The sequence below is a fragment of the Vidua macroura genome, chromosome 6 (genome assembly GCF_024509145.1).
Source record: "Vidua macroura isolate BioBank_ID:100142 chromosome 6, ASM2450914v1, whole genome shotgun sequence".
NCBI classification, from domain to species: domain Eukaryota; kingdom Metazoa; phylum Chordata; class Aves; order Passeriformes; family Viduidae; genus Vidua; species Vidua macroura.
The window spans coordinates 5,142,047-5,165,038 of record NC_071576.1 but is presented as its reverse complement, the minus strand read 5'-3'; the positions used below and the strand labels follow the sequence as shown (position 1 = coordinate 5,165,038).

Below are 22,992 nucleotides of genomic sequence, written 5' to 3'. Positions count from 1 at the left end.
AGTTGCAGCTGTTCCTGTTTTCCTTGGGTCCTGTCACCACACAGCCCTGGGCTGCTTTCCCATGGCATCACCAGCCCACGACTGCCAGGGTGGTGATGGAATCTGTGCTCCCTGCCAGCCCCAATCCAAAATGGGAATCCTATGGGTCAGAGCACAATGCAGATGCTCCCACTGGCACAGGCAGTGGGGTCTGGGGGTGTCTTTGGGTGCTGCAAAAATCACTCAAGAGCGTTGGAAAAAGAAAGTAACACAGAGGTGGGTGGAAAGGTGTGTGGAAAAGGTGAGCAGGAATAAGCCAGGAGGGGTTTGGGCTACTGCCAAGGGAACATCACTAGACAGGCTTGCTAGAGGCACAGTGGCCAGCCCAGCCAGCACTTCTCCTGGAAAAAGGGACAGGATCCAATCCCATGATGCAAAACTGGCTGCTGCCTCAATGCAGGATACTGAAAAAGCCTTGGAAAAATTCCCACCAAGGTGGGAACAGACATCAGCAACAACAAAACGAGGAGAAATGAACGAGTTCACCAACTGGAAGGCATTTCAGAACCCACAGGTGGGTGACAATGAGGATGCTGCAATCCAGCAGGGTGGAAAAACCCCAACCTCCTAAAACCCAGCACTCAGGGCAAGGGTGAAGGAGTTATCACCTGAGCCCAGAAATACCTGCAAACACACCCAAAAAAGAGCAACCCTCAGAGAGCCTCTTTTTCAACACCTGCCTCAATTCCTAATTTTCCCATTTTTTCCCCCTAAAAAATAACTCACGCCTCTGCCGTGTACACTCACCGAAATCGTTCTGCTTTATTGCATATTGCCATCTTAGAAAATGTACAGTCTCATAACATTACACAGCATTTCCCACTAGCTACAACTACTAACATCCTTGCACCTAACAGACTACCTTAGTCACTACGAAGCTAATAAGGTCCAAGACATAAATTTTTGTTTACAAATTATTATGGATTTTTTTTGTTGTTTTGTTTTTGGCATTATTAAAAAAAAAAATCATCTTTAAAATACACACCCAAGAGAAAAGAGTGGCTACTTACACCAGCACCAATCTAAAAGTAGTTTTCGACAATGGCACATGGAATTACCTGCACACAGCCTTTGTATTTATTTATAGAGATATAATTTTTTTTTCTTTTTTCTATTTTTTTGAAAGAAAACAAAGAAATGGCAAAGTCAGCCTGATAATCAGGCTGTTGTAAAACAATTAAAAAAAAAAAAAACAACCCAAGAGGTTTGGAAGGGCAAGAGGAAATCTGTCAGGAAAGGTCCTGATGTGGCACGGGGGTTGCAGAGGCAGGAGCTGGGGTGGGTGCTGGCACCCAGGGACCCCGGGAGGAGATTGCCCTTTCTGACCCCCACCACCTGCCCAATTAAACACATGTGACCAACCATTCCTTAAACCATCAGAAGCCAAACTTTTTCTTTTTAACCTTTTTTTTTCCTTCTTATTTTATATATTTTCAATTCCCCCCCATAGTCCATTCCCTCAATTGTATCAGCCCCATTTTTTTTCAGCCATAAATAAAAAATATAAATAGAGGCACTTTAGTTAAGGAATAGTATTATCATTACCTTTTGTCTTTATTTCCCCCTCCTTCTTAAAGCAAAGTGCTTAACTCCACCTTTGAACATAATCTGCAGGTTTTGCAGCTGCTTGGCTATGAGGTGCTGGACCTTATTTTTGCACTTACCTGCTTTATTTATTACTGCTTTAAATGCTACTCAAAGTTTTTTTTTTTTCTTTTTTTTTTTCTTCTTTTTTTTAAATCTACAGTGCGTTAAACGTTGCAATGAAGAAAAGAACAAAATGGTAAAACCACAGCTCTTGACAACTCTGCTTCGAGAGAGATTTCACAGCTTTCACTCAGCACACAGACCCCGTGGCCTTCAGGTGCTTAGAACCATATTTTTTTTTATACAAATTAGTTTAAACAGCACTTTTGCTATACAGTACATATAGTTAACTGACATCCCATACCCACCAGTAATACCAATTATCTGACAAAAAAAAAAAAAACCAAAAAAACAACCAACCTTATTTCAAATAGTGTTAATATCTAGTGCAACAGGGACAAACTCATCTCTCCACAGGAAAAAGAACAAACAAACAAAAAAAAAGATCACAAAAGTATTGGTGGTATAAAAAGGTTTTGTTTTGCTTTCTTAAAAAACATACCACAAATAAATAAAAGTAAAAAGTAACAGTCCTCTATATACTCAGCATAATTTAAGAATAGAAATGTTAATATGTTAATGGTGGTTATTTTTTATTCTCCAATTCTTAATTTTCTAAACCCTTAAATTATTACTCCCTGAGAGCTCTGAATTACTTTTATTATTGGATTTTTTTTGTCTTTTTTTTTTTTTTTTTTGGACTGACATTTGACAGGTAGTTCTGCTTACAAATTTGCAATGACAATGAACAGCAAACCAGTCAAAAAAGGACCTGGCTAAGAGACGAGTGTTTCTTGGCATCGCTGCTTCTGTGTGTCCGAGAAAGAAAAAGGAAAAGAAGGCGGGTGAAAGCTGGTGGGTTTTACCCCAACCCCTTTGTATTTCAGAGACCTTTGGTCCTGACCCACCTGGACAGAGGATACAGTTTGTCCCATTGAACAGAAAGCAAGAACAAAAGTTACAACGCAAATGTTTATGCTCTTCGTCTCCTCCGAGAACCGAACCTTTCCCACCGTCTTGGGCCAGAAAACGTTGCAGAAGTATAAATACATCAGTGTGGCGTTACAGCGAGAAGCACTTTGGGGTAAAGTTTGTCCTTTAGCAAGGTGGCAGCAGGAGGAAAAAGAACATTTCCCAAGGATGACGGGAAGAGCATCGCCGGGAGCGCCCGCGGCGCCGAGCTCGGGAACCAGCGCGAACGCACAGATCTGCGCGTTTCTCAGAATAATCACAACCATGATGAGAGAAAACAAACAAACAAACAATGGATTAAAGTTCAGTCAACTTTGCTTTTTTTTTTTTTTTTTCTTCTTTTCTTCTTTAAACCGCTCGGCTTGTGTGCAAGGCGTCCCCTGCAAACGGCCCTGGGGGGGGCTCTGAGCAGGAGAGCAGCAGGAGGCAGCTTCCCCGTTGGCTTTGGGACCATGGGGACAACCGGCGGCTTGGGGTTGGGTCCTCTCTTGCTCCACGGACGCGGCATTGTGCTTGTGCATGGGGAGAACTACTTTTTTTTGGAGTGGGGAGGAGGCTGTGCTGGCACTCACCAACGTGAGCTGCCCACGCACCTCCCTCCACACCCCCCGACCCGACTATATACACAGTATCTACACACACACACTCGCCCGCGGGGACAGAGAGCGTGCCACTGTTCCGCTTGGAATCGCAAGGCAGTGTCATGGAAACAACAACAACAAAAAAAAAAAAAAAAAAAAACCAAAAACCATAGCCACTTCAGAAAGACTGACCCGCGTGTCTTTTGCTGGGTTTTGTTGTCAGTTTGTTTCTCAGAAGTTGAGCTTGGTGACGGGCCTCTCGCGGCCGCTCTCCGCCAGCTGGTTGGTGATGCGCTTGCGGTTGCGCTTGAGCTTGGTGAGGTCCTTGTCGAAGACTTCGCCCGAGCGCAGGGCCGACACCAGGTCGTCGAACTCGCCGCTCTCCTCCCCGGTCTCCTTCGCCTTCCTCGCCTTGCGCTCCCGCTCCCGCTGCTCCTTCAGCTGCAGGTCGTGGCGGCGGGGGGAAAGAAGGCACCTCAGTCTCACACAGGTGGTTGTGGGGGTGCCCAACACATGCACGGTGATCCCCAAACTCATGGAACGAGGGTTGTTTCCCACCCCAGTGCCCAGCACATGAGAGCTGGTCAGGATTATGGATAAACCACATCCCTGGAAGTGCTCCAAGGCCAGGTTGGACAGGGCTTGGAGCAACCTTGTCTAGTGGAAGGTGTCCAAGCCAACAGTGATGGGGTTGGAAATAGAACTAGGTCACTTCCAGTCCAAACCATTCTATGGTTCTGAGATTCTGTGATAAAACCCATGGGCTGAGGGTCACAGCCCCCCATGGCTGCTGCTCGTGGGTCACAGCAGCCAACAGACAGCACCAGCTCTGCTGTACATTTCAGCTGCAAGACCTCCCCAACCAAGGTCATTAATCAAGTAATCAAAAGTGAAAAGCCATTGGGACCACAGAAGCTCCCTTCCCAGTCTTCAGTGCTGCCTGTGCCACCCTGACCACCATGGGGACATCATGACATGGTTGCCACTCCCAGATGCCCTGGAGGTGCTGCCAGACTTGCTGGTGTGTGCTCACCTGTGCCTCCATGCGTGCCCGGCGCTCCTCCTCCTCCTTCCTCTTCCTCATGTTCTCATTCTCCTGCTTGGCCTCGGTCACAGCTTGAAGGAACTGGTCAAAGATGCCAAAGAATTCGTCAGGCTGCATTTTGTCTGTGTCTTCTCCAAAGTGCTTCACAGCCTTGGAAAACTGGAAGAGAGAAGACAGGGGTGCATCAGTCTTGGATAAATCCACTGGACTGGTAAAACTCTGCTCTCTCAGAGCAGAGTGAAACACTTCCAGCAGCCATAGCACACAGCAGGGCTTTGCCTCATCAAGCCTTGATTTAAACCTGAAATAAATCACCTGATGTTACCTGCTGCCCTGCAAGACCTGGATCACTATCAAGACCCTTTTCCCCATCTTGCCTCTGGCTCTGCTGAGCCTCCCCTGCCCCAGCTCCACTTTATTAACTAAGCAGCAGTAAAAACAAGGAAGCAAAATATTGTGGGACTGAAGACATAAAACTAATAGTAAACACGGCAGGGGAAGGGAAACTTGCACTTTTAAGTTTTTCTTTGAAGTATTTTTGGGGTATTATTTATCATTGCCACATGCTCTGCTATTGAAACCAAATGTGTTGGTGAAACTTCTAAAAGAGATTTCTGCCCAGGCTCAGGCACAGCCCTGGGCAGGGAAATAGGGAGTTTTCCTGCCTCTTGTGCTGTTTTGCACACCAGTAATGTGAGGGAGTCGAATGAGGCCGTAGCAGAGGTCAGGACAGGACATCCACGATCTGCCAACATGTCCCGGTCCCCAAGCAGCCCCCGAGTTGTCCTTGGGACTGACACTCTTTGTTCTCACTTCCAGGCTGAAGGAGACTCTTTGTGCAGGGCAAGTTTGTTAAAATTGTGAAGGCACATTCTGGAGATAAGCACACTTAAAAGAGAAGAAAAACAAAATCAAAGCACCAACAGATTTATTAGTTGCTTTGATATTGCAGGGTAGACCAAGAGGAACATTTTTAAAGCCTGCCTGTATGATTTAGTTTTATTTGCAGGGGTGCCCCTGGCTCTTCAAAAGACATTTAGTGAATTTTTATTTCTTTGTTTACTTAAGAGACTTAACACTTCAAGATGCAGGGAGGCATCTGAGGAGTGCCACTATATAAGTCAATATAATTGAGGTTAATCTTGCTGATTTTAATCAAGATCTTACAATTCTCTGCCATGTTACTAGAGATTCTGGTGGGGGAGGGAAGGCTGAAAACGCTCTCCTCATGTGATATAAAGTTTATAAAACGGGGATGTTTCTGCTTTCCTAAGAGAAAACAGGAACACAACTTCAATCTGGACATGTGTTTAAAAAAAAAGAGCTGGAGCACTCCAATAGCCCATCCCTTCCAACAACCACGGAAAATTGCTTCAGAGTGGGCTTCCACAGATGCTGGGGACCACAACCAGACCTTCTCCTCCAGATCTAACCAAGTCAGCAGAAGATGCTACAGTTTGCAGAGCATTTGTCACCAGTCCTAACTCACTGCTGAGAATATCTCTGCCAGGTTACCATCAGCAGGCCAAAGGGATGGCCTGGGTTAGCCACGGCCTCAGGAAGGTCCGTGGTAATGCCCAAGCATGGGTCAGAAGGACAATGCCAACTGGACAATGGGGACTGCCAGGGAGAAGGAGGTGAAGCTAAAAGCTCATATCTCAAGGACATTGGTGGCCTTACCAGCTCTTTTGCTTCCATCAGGAGATCTTCGACATCCGAGAAGCTGAAGCTGGCCAATGTGATGAACTGGCTGACCACAGACACAAACTTGTCACCTGCCTGCTGAACCTGAGACTTCTGGAAGTCCAACTCCTTTGAGGGGAAAAAAAAAGGTAAATCTGGTCAGGCCCTGGCTGCTGAGGGACACAAATACCACTGGCCTCTGGTAGTGTCATTGGGAGTGTGCAGGAATCAGTGGCAGGGGTTCTGCTGGCACCACCACTGCTGCTGCCCCTGCCGTGCATGACACCCTGGATTACACTGCCTGAAGTAAGCTTTTAGGCCAAATCCTGCAGGAAAGTTTATGGAAGCAGGATAATCCAGCAAGACAGGGAGTCCTTTGGGATACCTCCACCATTTCATCACCACTCCAGCTGTGCTGCAGAAGTGCTCCCCAACCCTCAGTGGTTTTACAGCCAAGGGCAGACTCCTCTGCACATCACAGATCCTCCTTGGGCATCATCACTAGGCTCACTCAGCCTCCCTTGATGTATTAGACACAAACCATGCGTGTGCCTAATCATACACGGTAACTTCAGTGCCAGAACAGCCCTGAGAGGACAGGCTCACGTGCAGGGCAGGAAGGAAAGGCAAACAGATCTCCAGGATGTGAGATAAAAGCAGCTTCACTGGGAGCTCCCTGGCCTGCCTCCCCAAGGAGCGATGCAGTGCTGCTCAGAGCCAGGCTGGACTATACTTGATTTAAATAATACTTACAGTCTCCACCGCTCTCAGGCCGCTTCTCAGAGTGTTTATTTCTTTCTCCAGCTCGGTCATGCTGTTGGAAATAGCAAGATGTTAATTTTCAGCTTTTCCCAGCAAAATCTACAGCTCTCTGACCAACTTGACCATGGTTTTCCCATGAAAAGACCCCAACCCTGCCCACATTGCCGCCTTTTTGCAGATCAGCGTGTCTCAAGCAGCAAATCAGGCTGACAGCCTCTAGGCTGGGACTACCTCAAAGTGGCTGCAGCTGTTTGTTTCAAAGCAAAGTGCTTTTCTGTATTTTTCATCAAGGGGACTGAGCAGGTTTAGCAAGCTCAGCAGCCTCCAGCCCTCTCCAAGTGAAAGGATGGCTCAGGAGAGTGCCTTGCCGGGCACAGATTTCTCTCCAGGTCCAGGAGTAGATGAGATCATTGTCCCAGTGCACAGAGAAGAGTTATTCAGGGTACCACGGTTGGGTGAACACCAGGCAAAGCATCCTTCCGAGGAGCAGCGAGGCTTTCACAAAGGGAGACAGCCCAAATATAGAGAAATAAAAATAAATCACCACGTCTGGCACTGCCTTTGTTTACACAAGGCTCAAGCCCCTGATGAGCTTCAAATTCAAGTGCTTACGGGTTTCTACCACTACTATGTCAGGGGAAGCTTTCTCACAAAGCCTCAGTGACCACAGGCTTGATGCCTTTCCAGGGGTGTCTGTGCGAGGGCTGGGGTCCCTGGAAATGCTGACGCTGGGTCATGGGGCAAGCATTCCTGGCAGGTTTAGTCTGGGAAAATGCAGTTTTGGGAGGCCTGTGCTCCAGCAGTTCATTACTAGCGGTGGGATTGACAGAGGCGGCAATTTCTGCTTCACAGCTGCAGGACTGGGGGGAATTCAGGGTTTTCCAGAGCTTTAGAAACTTTTTGGTTTCGCTCTAGATTGGAGCAAACCCAAATGTTACATATGGTGTCCAGTTTAGAGCGAAATGATAAAGTTTAGGGGGGTAAAGAAACCCTCTGTGCAGGCGTTTTCTTTCCCATACGTGTGTCTGTGCAACAGCTGCAGGTCAGGAGCATGGGAAAGCCAGAGTCTCCACCAGCATGGAGCATGTCCTGCTCAGCCATGCCCTCAGCTGATGCCTACAAACTGAGCACCAAACACCCACAGAACCATGGAATATCCTGAGTTGGAAGGGACTGACAAGGATCTCCAAGTCCAGCTCCTGGCCCTGCACAGGACAGCCCCAAGAATCCCACCCCGTGCCTGAGAGCATTGTCCAAATGCTTCTGGAGCTCTGCCAGGCTTGGTGCTGTGACCACTGCCCTGGGGAGACTGTTCCAGTGCCCAACCACCCTCTGGCAGAAAAACACTCTTCCCTGCACGCTAAGATTTGTCCTGCCACTGTGCTCAACCCCAACAGCTGGTGATTATTTTACATTTTATACATGAGGATCCCTGTTTTGTCCAGTACACATCTTCCCTGGGAACCCACCACTGCTACAAGAGAGCTTTGAGGCTTAGGAGGCCCTCGAGCCACTGTGAACTCCATGTATATTTCTTAGCATCACGGAATGGTTTGGGTTGGAAGGGACCTCAAAGCTCATCCAGTTCCAACCCTGCTGCCATGGGACACATTCCACTATCCCAGGCTGCTCCAAGCCCCATCCAGCCTGGCCTGGAACACTTCCACAGAGGGGGCATCCACAACCTCTCTGGGTAACCTGTTCTAACTGCATCCTCTCTAAAGGGGTGCAGTTTCAGCCCCTTTTCATGTCCACAGCTAACACAAATGGCTGCAGAAACGTGTGATCTTTGCTGCTCACATCCCTGAAGCATCAAAGCCCATAAACTCCTGCTGGAGTTTAAAACCAAAACAGAGCCTCACTGATTTCAGAGGTACTTCAGCACATACTTGAGGGCTTTGCAGGGCAAAGGCAGATTCCTCCTAAACTTAAAGGTTCAGGCTGTTTTTAAGGGCTTTGCTGAAGTGGGACAGCCTGTTCCCAACAGGTCACTGGGCAGGGTTAAAAAGCTGGTTGCAAACCCCAGAAACTCCATGTTGGTAGGACAAGAGGCAGGCAGGAGCTGGATGCAGGTGAGTCCCTCCCAGAGCTGCCTGGTCCTGCCCGTGCTGCAGGCAGAGCCTCCCTGGCACATGAAGATAAACAGCTGCCCTTTATCTGCAGCCACACCGCAGCCGCTTCCTCCCGGATTACTTAATGCTCCATTAGAAATTAATTAAATGCTTTTGCGGTGAGATAGCAACAGGAAGCGGCTGCTCCAAGCAGCTCTCCTCCCCCAAGCTCAGAAGTTTGGAGCCTTTGCTGCAAGGGCTGTGATTTAAAGCTGCCAGGTGATGTTTGCTTCTGAGTGCTGGGCTGCTCTGGGCCAGCGTGGCCACGGTATGGGATACAGCCCAGCAGCCAGGATCTGGCCAGGAGGGCGAGCTGGGGTGAGGTGACACAGAAAAGCAGGCTGAAATGAGGGGAGAGGTGCTCCCAGGGCTGCCTCAGTGCCACCTCAATCCCTGCTTACTTGACTTTGGCTGCCTGCGGGATGTCTCGCAGCTCCTCATGCAGGCGGAGGACTTTGGGATATTTCTTCTCCACGACAGTGATGAGATAGTGCAGCAGGGTGATGTTCCTAGGAGAGAGGAGCAGAGAGGTCAGTGTGGCAGCATCTTGTGGGGCTCGTTGTTCAGTAAAACCCCTGGTAAAACCCTAGCAATGAACTATTTGAGGATTTCTGCAAGGATGCTGCTTGATGCCTCTCTGGGGACATGGGATGGGTCTGTCCCATGCACAGCTACAAGACAGAGCAGCCTGGTCCCTGCAAGCAAGGGCTCTCCAAAGGAGGAACCCAAGGAAGGTGACTTGAGAATCACTGCTCTTGTCCTCCACTGTCTTTACCGATGGATGAGACCAGACAGATTTGAGACCTGACCCAGCTCCTCTTGCTCTGTGAACAGAGCTCAGCAGGGCAGAGCAAACCAGGCAATGGCTGCATCAGTATGAGAGAATGGCAGAGGGAGCTCCTGTGGATAAAAGCCCCTGGGAACCCTTTCTCTGGCTCTTGGCATCTCCAAAGGGGTTAAAAAGCATTTGGAAGATGATCCTTCTCATCAGCCTTGGCTGCAGTTTAGCCAGCCCAGGAAGGAAAGGCTCCATCAATCGCTGTGCTGATCTGCAACTTGGCTTCCTTTGAAAGCTGTCCTGCTGAAAAAAATTGGGCAGCAAGAGGAGGGGACTGCTCCCACCTACCCATGTCCCAGAGGTAATGCTAATGACCTCTGCATGCCCCCAACACCCCTGGGGCCCATGGATGCTACCAAGGATAAGGGCAGGGGCTGCTCACTTGTCAATGCTGGACTTGGTGTCTGCAATCTTGTTGAGGCTGGAGATCTTAAACCCGAAGGCATTGCCCCTCTGGCCCTTGTTCATGTAGTTCCCAAAGGCCAGGACCACCTCCAGGAGCTGCTGGAGGCTGCTGCTCTGCAGCACTGCCTTGGAGCCAGCACGGATGGCTGAAAGCAGAGAGAGGTGGGACATTACCCCTGGTCACAACACCCACCAGCAACCCCTTCAGTACCCCCAAAGAGTCACCACCGACCCCTTCCCTTCCCTGAACTTCCCTTCCCTTCCCCTGCCAGCTCCATGTGGACCAGGCTCATCCTGGCACAGAGGATGCTCTTCCTGGGAGTGATCCCTGTGCTGGCACAAAGTCCCTTAGCAGCTCTGGTCACTTGCCTTCCACTTTGGGTTTGACCTCTGCAACTCTCTCTGCAAACTTCTTCTTGAAGTAGAGGGACTGCAGCCTTTGCTGATAATGGTTTATCCTGGAAAACAAAGAGGAGGAGCAGGCTGAGCTTTGCTGGCTCCAGGCAGAGCTCCATTGCTCACAGCTGTGCTCACAAAGCACACCTGAGCCAGGGTGATTAAAAAATAATGACCCCTTTTCTCCCTGAAACTGTGCTGGGATGGGAAAAAATGACAACTGAAGCTACAGCTGTCCTGGGGTGGATCCCCGTGGGTTCTTAAGCACATGCTTAAGCCTATCCCCTTAACTCAGCAGGTTCAACAAGTGGATTTTTACACCCCATTGCTATGAACAAACAGTTCTTTCACAACCACTCCTAAGCAAAGGTGCTGATGAGGTCTGAGCTCCCTATGGCTTTGTGATGAGCTGCAGCTGGAGAGAGGCTCACCTATGACCAGAACTAATGAAACTGGACCTTCTGATCATCAGATTGATGGACTGGGCTGGAAAGCCCCTTTCCTGGGCAAGTCACTGATGGCTCTGCTCATGTCAGTTGTGTTTATGCTAACCAAGATCTCACTTGTATACACATGGCAGTCTGACTTGAGTCACTTGCACCAAGGACCCACGGGAGACGTGCTCACACACAGAGCCATGAGCTACACTGTTGTACTAATCAGAGGTGACAAAGACATCACACTGGGTTACAGACCACAGGGCAAAATTAAAAAGCCCTGCTGGAAATCAAGGAAAACATTTGCATCAGCACATTGTGCTTTCCAAAGGGTGAAGGCATGGGAGCAACACTTGGGCGAGAGCCTGGGAAGAAGAAAGGTGACCTGTGATAGAAAAGCTCATTCTGAGTGTCACTGAGCCCCGAGGGCTCAGGTCTGAGCTCCACAGCCTCATCCTGCCTGCCTTTGACACTCAGCAAGCACACAGCACATCAGGGAGGACAGGAGCATTTCTATTTTTGATCTCCCAGTGCAATCTCCAATTGTAAAACTCGCTGACCTTGCCAACAAAAGTGACTGGCTTGAAGTTCAGCTAAGAAATTCAAAGAGCTCAATGCTCAGTTCAATTCAAATAAGGAGCTTCAAGATTTTAACCCAGCACCTCAAGAGGATGTGCATGCAATAGATAAGGTTATTCATCCCTGAAGACTCCTAAGTCTTAAATGATTGCTACCAGGAGCAGGAAGAAATGACATTTCCTTTCTGCCTCATATAGTCTCAGGAGCCCTGGAGATGAGTCAGTCCTGAGGTGAGAAGTGGGACTCATCTACACAGCAGGGCAAAATGTACATCCATCAGGCCTGAATATTCATTAGGATGAAAGGGAAAGGAGCATTGTGCTATCATTCTAACAGCACCTCCCACCTGGGCCACAATGAATCATAGAATGGTTTGGGTTGGAAGGGACTGAAAGATCATTTAGTTGCAACCCCTCTGCCCCACAGGGACACCTTCCACCTGACCAGGTTAGATCACAGAATCTCAGAATCATCAAGGTCAGAAGACACCTTCAGAATTATCTAGTCCAACCATCAACCCAGAACCACCACAAAATCCATCTCCCCATCCCTCTCTCCTGCTCTCTCCAGCTGCTGCTTGTATGGGAGCACAACCCTGATTTTAGGACCAGAGCATCGCAAATAATCCTTATGATTTGGAGCACCTCCTGTCTGCTTGGCCCGCTCATCTCTTGATGTGAAAAACAGTAAGAAGGACTTATTTCCCAATCAGGCTCCATGAAACTGCCACCTCCCAATCAGCCTGTGCAGCCACTGGCCAAAATGTGTCCCCTGAGCCACCAACCTGCTCATTTCAAAGAGGAACCGGTCAGCCTTGGCCATGCGGTCCAGCTCGTGCTTATGCTCTTCCAGCAGGTCAATGTCCCCCTTTTCAGGAACAAACTTCAGGAGCTGACCAGGAAAAAGCACAAGAGTGGACATGAGATCCATGCACACTTTTTCAGGAGCTAAAAAGTGATTTATTTCCTGGAGTCTGACACCTTTTCAGCATGTACAGACAGTGACCCCAAGGCACCTGTGAAATAAGTGTTATTGCTGTCCCTGTGACCTTCCTCACATTACTCCATCACGTCAGTGTCTCCTGCCTCTGCCCTGCCATCACTCAGCTTTTACAACAAATGAATTAAGTCTGCTCCAAGGAGGTTTCAACATCAGCTCTGCCAGAGGAGATGTCAGTCAGGAACTCCCATTTGCTGCAACTCTACTTATTAGCAGATGGAAATTTCATGAAATGAATCCTCCCACATCTCTGCTCGAAGTGCAATTACCAGCTCAGCTTTAAGGACAGGTGAATAATATGCCTCCAAAGGGATTCAGAGGGGGTGAAAATGGGATTCCCCTTTTGAGGACTGCAAAAACACTGTCAAACCTTTCAAAAATAAACCACCACTGAGCACAAACTTCAAGCTGCAGCCACAAAAAGGCAAAATGGCCCCACCTCAGGGTCCCAGGGCAGGCCCAGGTACAGGAATGGCACATGGGGGCCATGCTGCCCCCAGCACTGATGCCACAACTGAGCTGCTTTCCTGCTGCTCCAGCCCACCTGGGTGGTTTTTCAACATGTGGCTGGTAAATAATTTGGGGGCCAGCACACTCAAAGCTGTGCTTTTGGTCCCAAGCACTTTGCACAGCATTCTCTCAGCATGAGGCAACCATAAAAGAGCACGAGACACGTTGCCCACCTGTTCCAGCATGTCTTTTGGGAGGTCCTCCTGCTCATCCATTGTCAAAATCGCTCGTTTGATCTCGTCATTCGAGAGTTTCAGCCTGGGAGGTGGAGGGAAAGGAGAGTTATTCCAGCCCAGCAGTTGGGGAAGGCTCAGGAGCATTTCCTTACACCCCTGTGCAACATGAACAGCTGAACCCCCAGCCAGCAGCAGCATCACAAACAGCTCTATCCAGCACGTTATAAAGGAAGATGTGTGAGAAATGTGGTAGGGCTGTGCTCTGCCAAGGCTCAGCACAGCACTGAGCAGCCCTGGCCCTGCTGCAAACAGGGGGTCAAACCCCCCAAACCAATTCCCTCTCCCCACACTGCAGCTGCCATTCCCTATTTCCCTGTTTAACAGTACTTTAGGTAAGGGTTGTAAGCAGTACATTAAATATCCAACTTTCAGATGTAACTCCTGCCCATAGCAATGCTGCTCCTGCAGTTCCAGCACCCCCAAAGGCCACAGGGCCAGTGAGGTTACATTCCCACTGACAACAGAGCCCAGCCCAGGCTCAGGAGTGCAGCTCAGCACTGCTCCTAAACCCAATCTCACAACCCTTAAGGAAAATCTGGCCAATTTCCACTGCTGTTCTTGGATTCAAACATTGTCTTCTCTCACTTTTCCTGACCACCTTCAGCTGGAGTCTACCTCTAGGAAAAAAATAGAAAGGAATCCAAAATTTGCCAAGTGGATGTTCAGCATCCCAAGGAACCCATCAGTTTGGTTTTCTTTGGAGGGGTGGGGATTCAATGCTCTTGTAAGTGTAAGATGCTGGAAACCAGTCTCTCTTCCACCTTTTTCTTCCTCTACTTCACCTAACAGGAACTGAAGATGCAGCCTCAAATTGCAGATTTCCAAAACCACAGACCACTGTGTCACAGCGAGCACCACCAGGCTGGGCTTTCCTGGCAGGGATTTTTCTGCCAGCAGCCCACACTGAGCTGAGGCAACAGAGATGGAAAGACGCCCTCAGCTCCTCCTGGGCTACAGCAGCCATTAATTACAGTTTAATTTGACTGCAAGGAACCGCTCCCTGCAAGGACTTTGATTGCAAAACCACACGTATTTTTCTTTTTTTTTTTTTGCATTGTGGTCTATAAAATAATCTAAATTAAATAAAGGGAAAGCCTGGAAACTCCTGCAACTCCATTTACATCCTCTCTCTCTCTCCTGGCATGCACTCGTGGTTAAAGCCATTGCAACAGATCCAGCTTAAAAAACGTAATTCCCTGTACTTGCACACAGGGAAAAACCACAGAGTTGAAAACACCTGTTTGAGGAACCCCATGGCCTCAGTATTGGTGATCAGTGCTGCCAAAGGATGTGGCTCAAAGGAATGAGCTGAAACCAGAAACACACCCTACAGCAGGATGTGAGACCTTGGAAGTCAACCTGATCAGCAGATCAAAAAGAAGACTGGGAGTTGACTTGATCACTCTGAGTAATTAAACAAGGAGGGAGTTTTTCACCCCCACATCTCTTCAGGGAGCAGACTGAGACTGTGGAGTTGGCTTTTGGAAGCTAAAGCTGATACAGGAAGGGTTCTGGTCTCTAAGGCCAGGGTAGCAAGGGCTTGGTTTAGCTTGGAATATTTTGCTCAAGACTGGAAGTGAAGGATTAGCTTTATTGAGACAGGTGCATCTTACAGAGCTGGTAAGTAAATCTTCATTCCTTATGAGCCCATGTTTCTCATCCTGCACTCAGTCCTCTCTCACCTCCTCCTCAAGAGAGCACCCTAGAGAGGGTGTGTTAATTAAGGAGTGAATTAAAATCTACCTCAGCCAGGGGAGGAAGCTCAAAGACTGCACTGAGCAGCGGCCAAGACAATTGTTGGGGTCATCATGCAAGGAACAAATCCAGAATCCTTGGAAAATATCCCCTCTGCTGCTTGCAGTGGGGTCACCCCCACTGTCCCTTACAATGGCAGTAGCAAGGATGGGACATGATCCAAAGTGGGATATGAAACTGCAGGAGAACTCCTTTTACACCCCAGCAGAAACAGGAATGCTCAGATCACCAGCACCGGTCTCCACCCTGATAAAAAGCAGACATTGGCTAGATCTGGGCATTTGGGGATCCCTGGGAGGCAAAAATGCTCCTTATAAAGGGGTGGGCAGGCAGCTACTCCTCATCCATAGCAAACACCTAAAGCACAGAAAAGTACCATGATCATCTCCAGGAGGGTGGGGGAAGATGAGGGTGACTTTTTTAAGCCCTTACTCATTGAAATCAAAGTCAACAATAAAAATGCATTTAAAAAGAATGAGATTGGAAAAAAAAAAAAACAAACCCAGCTTTTCTCAGGAATCATCACAAGCCAGTGCCAAGAACAAGAGCCTGCCCCTGCATCAGCAGAGAGCAAGCGCGGGGCGCCAGAAGAAAACAGCTTCTCAGACAATTTGATGGGAAAGGGGCCAGTGAAAGCTAGAAGCTTATCTATAACTGCAATAATTATCATTGTTGGCAGCAGCTGTCGAAGGCGAGCCGTCTGAGAGGAACGGGGTCACAGGACTTGCTGTCACAGGGATTTAGAGGCAGCAGCCCGGCGATGCGAGGTGACAGCTCGCCAGCCCGGCCTGCTCGCCGTGGCTTTTGTCAGACCCCGTGGAGGACGTAATAAGTGTGAAGGGGAAAAACAAATTCCGCCGGGAAAGGGACGCGCCCTCCCTGAAAAGCCACATTCATTTGAGGGGAAAAAAAAAAAAAAAGCCTCACGTCGCCTCGCCGGGAGAGAGGAATGAAACGGGCCATTCACTGCCAGCACAGGCGGAAAACGATGGAGCGAGGGGCACGTTTGCATCTGGCAGAAAGCAGGACTAAAAATACACACCCATACACAGGGAGCAAAAGCAAGGACGTGCTGGGTTCACAGAGGGAGACACGGTGAGGCACTGACATCAGCAAAGCGATCTCCAAAAAACAGAAGGAAAAAGCAAGCGTTAAAAATATTCTTGTGCTGCATTACAAGCTGGAGGAAAATCCAGTGATCTCACTGCGCAGTAATTTCTCCCAAAGCAAGGGAAACAGGCAAAAAAATAAATCTACAGAGAGAGATAAAGTATCTCACTGGCTGTAATCTTTCCACGCTGCGAGCCAGACAATGCCTGGTGAGCTCACAAATGTCTGGGCTAAACCAGGGGCCAAGCCTGCAGGTCCTTTCACATGTGAAAGTCTGCTCAGCCCCGTGGTGGCCATGCAAGAGAGGTGGGACAGCAGCAGCCCAGGTGCCAGACCAGTCCCTTTGGAACACTGGGACCAGGGAACCACTGCTCTGCCCAGCTTTGGGGTGGGCAGAGACAAAAGGGTTTGCCCAGTGATCCAGTCTGCTGGAGATGCAGGAGCTGGACCTGAGAATATTAAAAGGATGCTTGGGCTTTATCCCTACACCACCTCTGAGATGCTTGGCATCAAATCACCCAAAGGGATTTTGGGGAGAGAAGCTCAGTTGTGGTCCTGGGAGTACCATGGGATGAACTCCAAAGCACTTCCAAAGCAGCATCTGAGGCAAGTCACAGCAACTTCAAAGCCACTCATCCCTGCATGAGGATGGGCCTGGGAAAAGCCATAGGGAGGCCTGAGGACCACCTTGCAGGGCAAGTCTGATCCTGCTTCTCCCCTAGGAACTGGCCCACAGGGAAAGGCAGGCAGGCAGCAACCTCCATCCTGCCCTTTTTGTGGGATTAGTTACTGGCAATTTGTTTCCAGCCATTGCTTTCTTGGAAGAGAAAGGTTTGCTGGTGAGATGAAATTGAGACCTTCACTCAGTAGGATGTGCAAGATGCCTTTGAAGTTGAGTGGTTGGGTCTCTCCCCTTCCCACTGAAGGGCCTATTTGTGTGCTTAACTTCCAAATATACACTTAAACCTCTGGCTGAATCACACCTAAACCCACTCGACGCTCAGCCTACGTATGCCAGGAGCAGCTCAGCCAGTGCCCCAAATCCCATCGTTTTACTTGCTAATAGCTGCCTGCCACAGACATACTCATTTGCCTGCTGCTTTAAACTCTGCTTTCATCATCATCCTTTTTTATTTGGACTGCTAGGAAGCACAAAAATCCCCAGAAGCAGCCCAGAGCAGAGCCAGCCAAAAGCAGGGCAGTTTTACCCCCAAATGCTGTGGCACTCATCGCTCTCACTGCCCACGGGCTGCCAGCCACCTCCAGGAGAAGCACCAGGGGCTGAGTTACCCACCCAGATGGGGTTTGTTTTTTTTTTTTTGCAGACATCAGCCTCTCCAAGCTTTCTAGAGAAGGAAATCAGGTGGGCTGCCCAGACGAGGCACCATCTCCACTTGGAAGAACCAGACAGAACCCACAGTCTGGAAAAATACCAAATTTGGCTGCAAACCCAATGTAGCAGCAATGCTGCTACATCCTGGCCAGTCCTGGGTAGCACAGAAGCTTCTGTGCTCCAGACAGCAGAGTGAATATTTTTAAATTTTACTGATGGTGGATTTATTTTTTGCTGGGTGAGTCAGAAACAAGTGGCATTTTCTGCTGCTCTTCGGATGTTTTTTTTTCCAAGTAGCTACACTGACAGCTCATCCTTTCAGACCACCGCAACCTGGTTTCCCTTTGCTCAGGAAATTCAGTCTTATTGGTGTAGTTTATCTTGCCAAAATAATTTTTATAATTTTGGCAGTCGTTTGGAGATCAGATTAAATTGCTTGCTGGTAGCAGTGCTGAGCCTGCCTGGTGAGGAGTGTGAGGGAGGCTGTCAGAACAGCAGGGCAGCTGTAAGAGGGGGACATCCCCTTCCCAAAATTCAGATGTGGGCAGCAAGGTCCTGGCCCAATTACTGTTGCTCCCTGAACCCTGCTGATACCCAGCACTTCCCCAGCCCAGACAGACCCTCTTCAACCACCAGCAAAGAGCAAACAAAACCCAGGCTGAGAAAGAGAAGAGGTGAAATCAACCCCCTTCCACCTGCTGTGAAAGCTCACTGGGTATCCCAGCCCCTCGGGGGCTTTCCAGGGACACCAAATTGCCCCCTTAATGGCACTGCCCCCCCTCCAGGTCACCCCACCATGAGGATGTAAGGCTATAGCTGGGTTCAGGTTTCACTGGCTGTCCTGCTGCACTGGCTCCTGGCATCAACCCCCTGCTCCAGGGATGAGGAGCACACTCAGGGCAGCCCAGGGCAGGGTGTTAAGCATCCCCCCACTCCCCAGAGGGCAACAAGGCATCAACCATACCTGGAGAGGAGGATGTTGCAATTCTGAGCTCTCCGGCCGTCGATGACAGAAAGCTCCTTGACTTTGTGCCGGGAACTCAAAGTGTCATCGATGGCATCTTCCTTCTACAAGAAAATAGTAATAAGACAAGCCTGGAGAAGAGCCATAGAGCAGCAAGGACATTTAGTACTCTCAGCACACAGCAGTGTGATACACAGTGGGCCCCCATTAATCAGGAGTGTCACCACAGGTTATGGGCAAAACCCCTCGCCTGTAACCAAAACACAGTAAGTCATTTCATAAACCAGAGCTGGCTTTGAAGCCACTGGTTAGAAATGTAAATATTTTCTCAGACAGGGAAGATTTAAAAATCTACAAACACACGGGCGCTGCTGAATAAATAAAGGCTGGCTTTCTTAGCATACATACTTGTGATACTTCATTAAACCCTCGCATGGAGGATTTCATTATGGGCTGCTGCACACACTCAGCATTGCTCTTGTTCCTCACCCCTGCTCCAAAAACATCTGTGATCACCCTTCATGCATCAGTCCTCCCGAGCCAGCTGACCAATTCAGGCTATCAGACTTGCAGAAGCAACCAGCAGCTTTTTCAGTGAAATCCTCCCAAAAGAAGGGATTTGAAAGCAGGAATCGGTGTGGCATAAGCACCTATATCTCCTAAGTGGCTTAAACACATTACCTTCAGATGAGTAACAATACTGTGGTTGTGGGCAAATGGGCAGATCAACGTAACAGCAGCTTTGTAGGGCTGCCCGAGGAGTTCATGTTGCCCCAGGTTTTAATTTACCATATTGCATATTTTAGTAAGGTTAATCAATTAAAAGCTGGCTATTTAATCCTTCTGGAAGGAACACAATCTGGAGCTGCAAGGTCCTGAACGTTACAGATCCACACTAAACATCCACGAGCATAGGAGACCTGGCACATGGCCACTGCAAGGGCAGAGAGTAAGCACTGAAATTACCATTTTTTTACTCATTTTCTTGTTTCAACAAAGAGAACATGCACATATGAGAAGTGGGAAGAGATGGAAAATGAGCCCCAAGTCACCCAGCACCAGCTGCCCCTCTCATGGGGCCTTGCCAGCTCTGACCAAGCAGAGAGCTTCAACCCGTGGGTTTATTTCCATCTTTTGAAAACAAAAACTCCTCAGGGCTAGGAGCTTCTCTGGCTTCAGCTGCATCTAAAAATCCAACTCCTGGACTCAGACATTGGCTTTCACCTCAGGCCAGGCAGCACAGAGGGTGGGGTCTGCCTTACCAGCCTCCCCAGCATCAACTTTCAAGCTGCTCCTTCTGGTGATCTTTGCACCTCTGTGATTCAACCCCGTTTGTCACACATTAACCCCCCTCAGAAGCAGCCAGGTGCCCCCATGTCCCTGTCCCCAGCCCCACATCACACTCCTACAGGTGCTCACTTACCTGTCTGGAGCTACCATTCACAAAGAAGTCCTACAGCCATAGCAGAAGCATGGAAAAAGGCAGTAAAAACACATGCAGTTCAGTGATCTCAGCAAAACCAGAGGGAACTGAAGCACAGAGGAGGGAAACGTGCAATATGGGGGGGTTTGGCAGCATGGGGAGGCACTTGGGGGTGCCAGTGCCGAAACAGGGGGGATGCAGGTGAAAATGTGGGTTACAGGATGTGCAGAAGGGGAGAGCTGATGGAAGAGGAGGCTCCATGAACGGATCATGCCGAGGTACACTGTGCACAGGGGTGAGGAGGGGACATGGGATGAGGTGGGAGGATGCTGGCCAAGCCCTGCTACTGGCCCAAAGGCACAGCACTGCTCAGCCTGCCGTGCCGGGAGGAAAATTGCTGGTTCTTGCACATCTGAGGGACTGAAATGCCAATGTGACTGCCAGGAAAAACAGGGCTTTTAAGTGGAAATAACGAGAGGCGCATCCCGCAGCAAATCTGGCCACAACAAAACTTTACCATTTGCCACGGCAACATGCTTCCCCTCGAGTTCTCATCCTCCTCCTCCTCCTCCTCCCTGCTTCTCCAGGGCTCTGCAGCCTGGCCAAGTGCCACCCCAATGCCCACCAGCACCATGCCCCTCCCCAGACCTGGCTGTCCTGCTGGGCTCTCCCCAGCCCACTGGAAGCAGGTGCAGTAAAGCTGACACCACACACGTGTGCACACACATGGGAGTTTTCCTTCCCCATCCCCTTGGCTGGGCTCTGCTGATCAAGAGTCTTGTGGCTAAAAGTCTCTGGTTCAGTTAAGGCTAAGGAGCAGAGTTTCACTACTCAATCTGTTCTCAGAAGTCTCCTTTGTGGGACAGGCACAAAGCACACCCACAAGCTCCAATGGGTATCTTTATCTTCATTAAGTTCGTCCCTAATTAGGAGCTCTTCCTTCCATTTCAACCCTGCCCCACGATGCTCAGACTTGCTCCAGGCTGCTGGAGAAGGAGGACATGGTGGTTTTCTTTGCAGTCCCCTGCTCTAGGAAGAGGGAGGGCTCCTCATGAATTAAGGTAGAAAAAAGGTTCACTACAAAACCCCTCCCTCTCTGCCTCAAACCAGCCTCATCCCTGCCCCTCTCCCTCACAGGAACAGTGATCCAGCCTCTGCTGCAGGATGGTGTAAGGAGGAGCAGTTTTAAATGTGCTGTCACCATCCCCACAAACAATTCCCAGCCCTGCTGTCCCTGGCCCCTGTGCAGGTCACTCTTCCTCGCACGGAGGAGCTGGAGGCTTTATTTCCTTCATCCTTTTTTGGGAGATGAATTCTTTCCCAGCTCACTGCTAAGCCCCTGGTTCAACAACACATATTTTTTCCACTTGGCCCTGACTCTTTTACATCACTCACCGCTGCAGGACCTGCCAGAACTGCCCTGGCTGTGTCACTGCTACTTATCAACATCACTCCCAGCCTCTACTCCCATGAAGACTCTCAAGGCATCCCTGAAAGAGGCACAAAACCCCTGTGTAGTTTAAGCCGTGATGGTCCTGGACTTGCCTTTCTCCATCACTACATGCACAGCCTTACACAGCTACTGCCAGTTCTCATGTCACAGCCAAAAACTCCTGCTGGCTTTTCTGTAAATGCTGGTATTCTGTACAGCTGCAGGGCTGAGACCTCCTCTGGGGACAGGGACATCTGCAGAGCCTCGGCTGGGAGGACACAGGCTCTCCTAACAGCTTCGTGCAGTGAGGCAGGGATGCTCCCAGGCTGATCCCCAGGAAGCCCAGAGGGTTCCTGTCCTCCCCACATGGAAAGGGCCCTTCCCAAAAGCTGCAAAGCTCACTTAATAGCCTGCATTTACATCCCAGCCTGTGATGTGGGAAAAACATTTGAAGAGATGCTTAAAATTAAGTACATCATTAAGCCTCGGGTCTGTGCAGCACTCAGGGATTCCCAGGCACTCTGGCAACAAAACCAGACAAATCCCAGCAAAGGCAGCCCCACAGCAGCCACCCTGGGGGGGGGGGTCAGAGAGCTCTGTGCACTGCACACCCCTCTGCCTGCTGTCCCCAAGTCCTGCTGGGGCAGGGCCACAGGGATGCACCACCTGACTGTGCATTTTCAGAGCCCTGCTTTGTCTAGGGGCATGGGCAGACAGGCAGCCCCTGATGCCCCATGTCCTGTGGATATTGTGACTCAGGACAAATGAGAGACATGATCACTGAGCAAGTGGCTCAAGACAGGGAACAGGGAGGAGAAAACCCCACTCCTCCCTTGCTCCTTTGTGACAGAAACCAAGTTTTGCTAAAGCTTGAAAATGCTGTGAGTTATGAAACCATTATTAGTTCATTGTGCCTCAGGGACAGGCTGTTCACTCCCCCAGCCCCCCACCATGTACACAGTGCCCCATGGTTTGCATGTGCTACAGAACCACAGAATGGCTTGAGCTGAAGGGACTTTAAAGGTCCTCTAGTCCAACCCCCCTGCCATGGGCAGGGAACATTCTGCTCAACCAGGCTGCTCAGAGCCCCATCCAGCTTGGAACACTTCCACTTCTCCTGATCTCATGGAGCACATCTAACCCCACACACTGGTGCCTGCACTGCTGCTGGCTGCAGAGCCATGCACCCCCTCTCCATCCTGGGACTAATGCTGGGAGCACCCTGGGGATTCCCAGACAGACAGACAAACACATCCCTCAGGCCCAGGAAGACGTGTCCCATGGCTCCACTCACACACAATGAACCACAGGATGAACCAAAAGGAACTGTGCATCATGTCCCCAAGGGCAGCTCCAGCCCCAGCAGCATCTCACAGGTGGGATTTTGCCTTGTCTTTCCCATCTGCCTTTCGATGCTCTCGCAGCATCTTCTGCCAGTCCCACCCCAGCCCCTGGCTCCTCCATTCAGCTCCCTTTTGGTCCTCACCCCATCTGGGATGTCACAGCTCTCCTTGCACCATCTCCCTATTCCTCCTGGCCCCAAAGCTAACCAGCCACTTCGCCCAGCAGGACCTCAGCCAAGCCAAATTATTTTTAAATTCCTGCCTGGCAATAATCCGCATCACACCAGGTGACTCACGGGCTCGGGCAGGCGAGCCCGAGGGCAAACCATCCTGCTGACACTCAGGTTTCTATTCTTGCTCCTCTTCCATTTCCATTCCTTGTCCTCAGACGT

At 49.6% G+C, this 22,992-nt stretch overlaps 1 protein-coding gene across 2 annotated transcripts in view; it reads right to left on the bottom strand.

The window, feature by feature from the left end:
- Window positions 1-777: 777 nt before the first annotated feature.
- The window catches only part of DAAM1 (dishevelled associated activator of morphogenesis 1), a 91,560-nt gene continuing 69,345 nt past the window's right edge, over window positions 778-22,992 (bottom strand). The window contains exons 17-27 of one of the 2 annotated variants that reach the window (XM_053980953.1): window positions 19,826-19,855; window positions 18,403-18,506; window positions 13,178-13,262; window positions 12,280-12,386; window positions 10,453-10,541; window positions 10,061-10,229; window positions 9,242-9,349; window positions 6,721-6,781; window positions 5,965-6,096; window positions 4,273-4,443; window positions 778-3,680 (exon numbers count right to left, since the gene is read on the bottom strand). In XM_053980953.1, the coding sequence (XP_053836928.1) occupies window positions 3,471-3,680; window positions 4,273-4,443; window positions 5,965-6,096; window positions 6,721-6,781; window positions 9,242-9,349; window positions 10,061-10,229; window positions 10,453-10,541; window positions 12,280-12,386; window positions 13,178-13,262; window positions 18,403-18,506; window positions 19,826-19,855 (1,266 nt within the window). In that variant the 3' untranslated portion in view covers window positions 778-3,470. The remainder of the gene's footprint in view (window positions 3,681-4,272; window positions 4,444-5,964; window positions 6,097-6,720; window positions 6,782-9,241; window positions 9,350-10,060; window positions 10,230-10,452; window positions 10,542-12,279; window positions 12,387-13,177; window positions 13,263-18,402; window positions 18,507-19,825; window positions 19,856-22,992) is intronic. The other variant, XM_053980954.1, reaches the window with a different exon arrangement.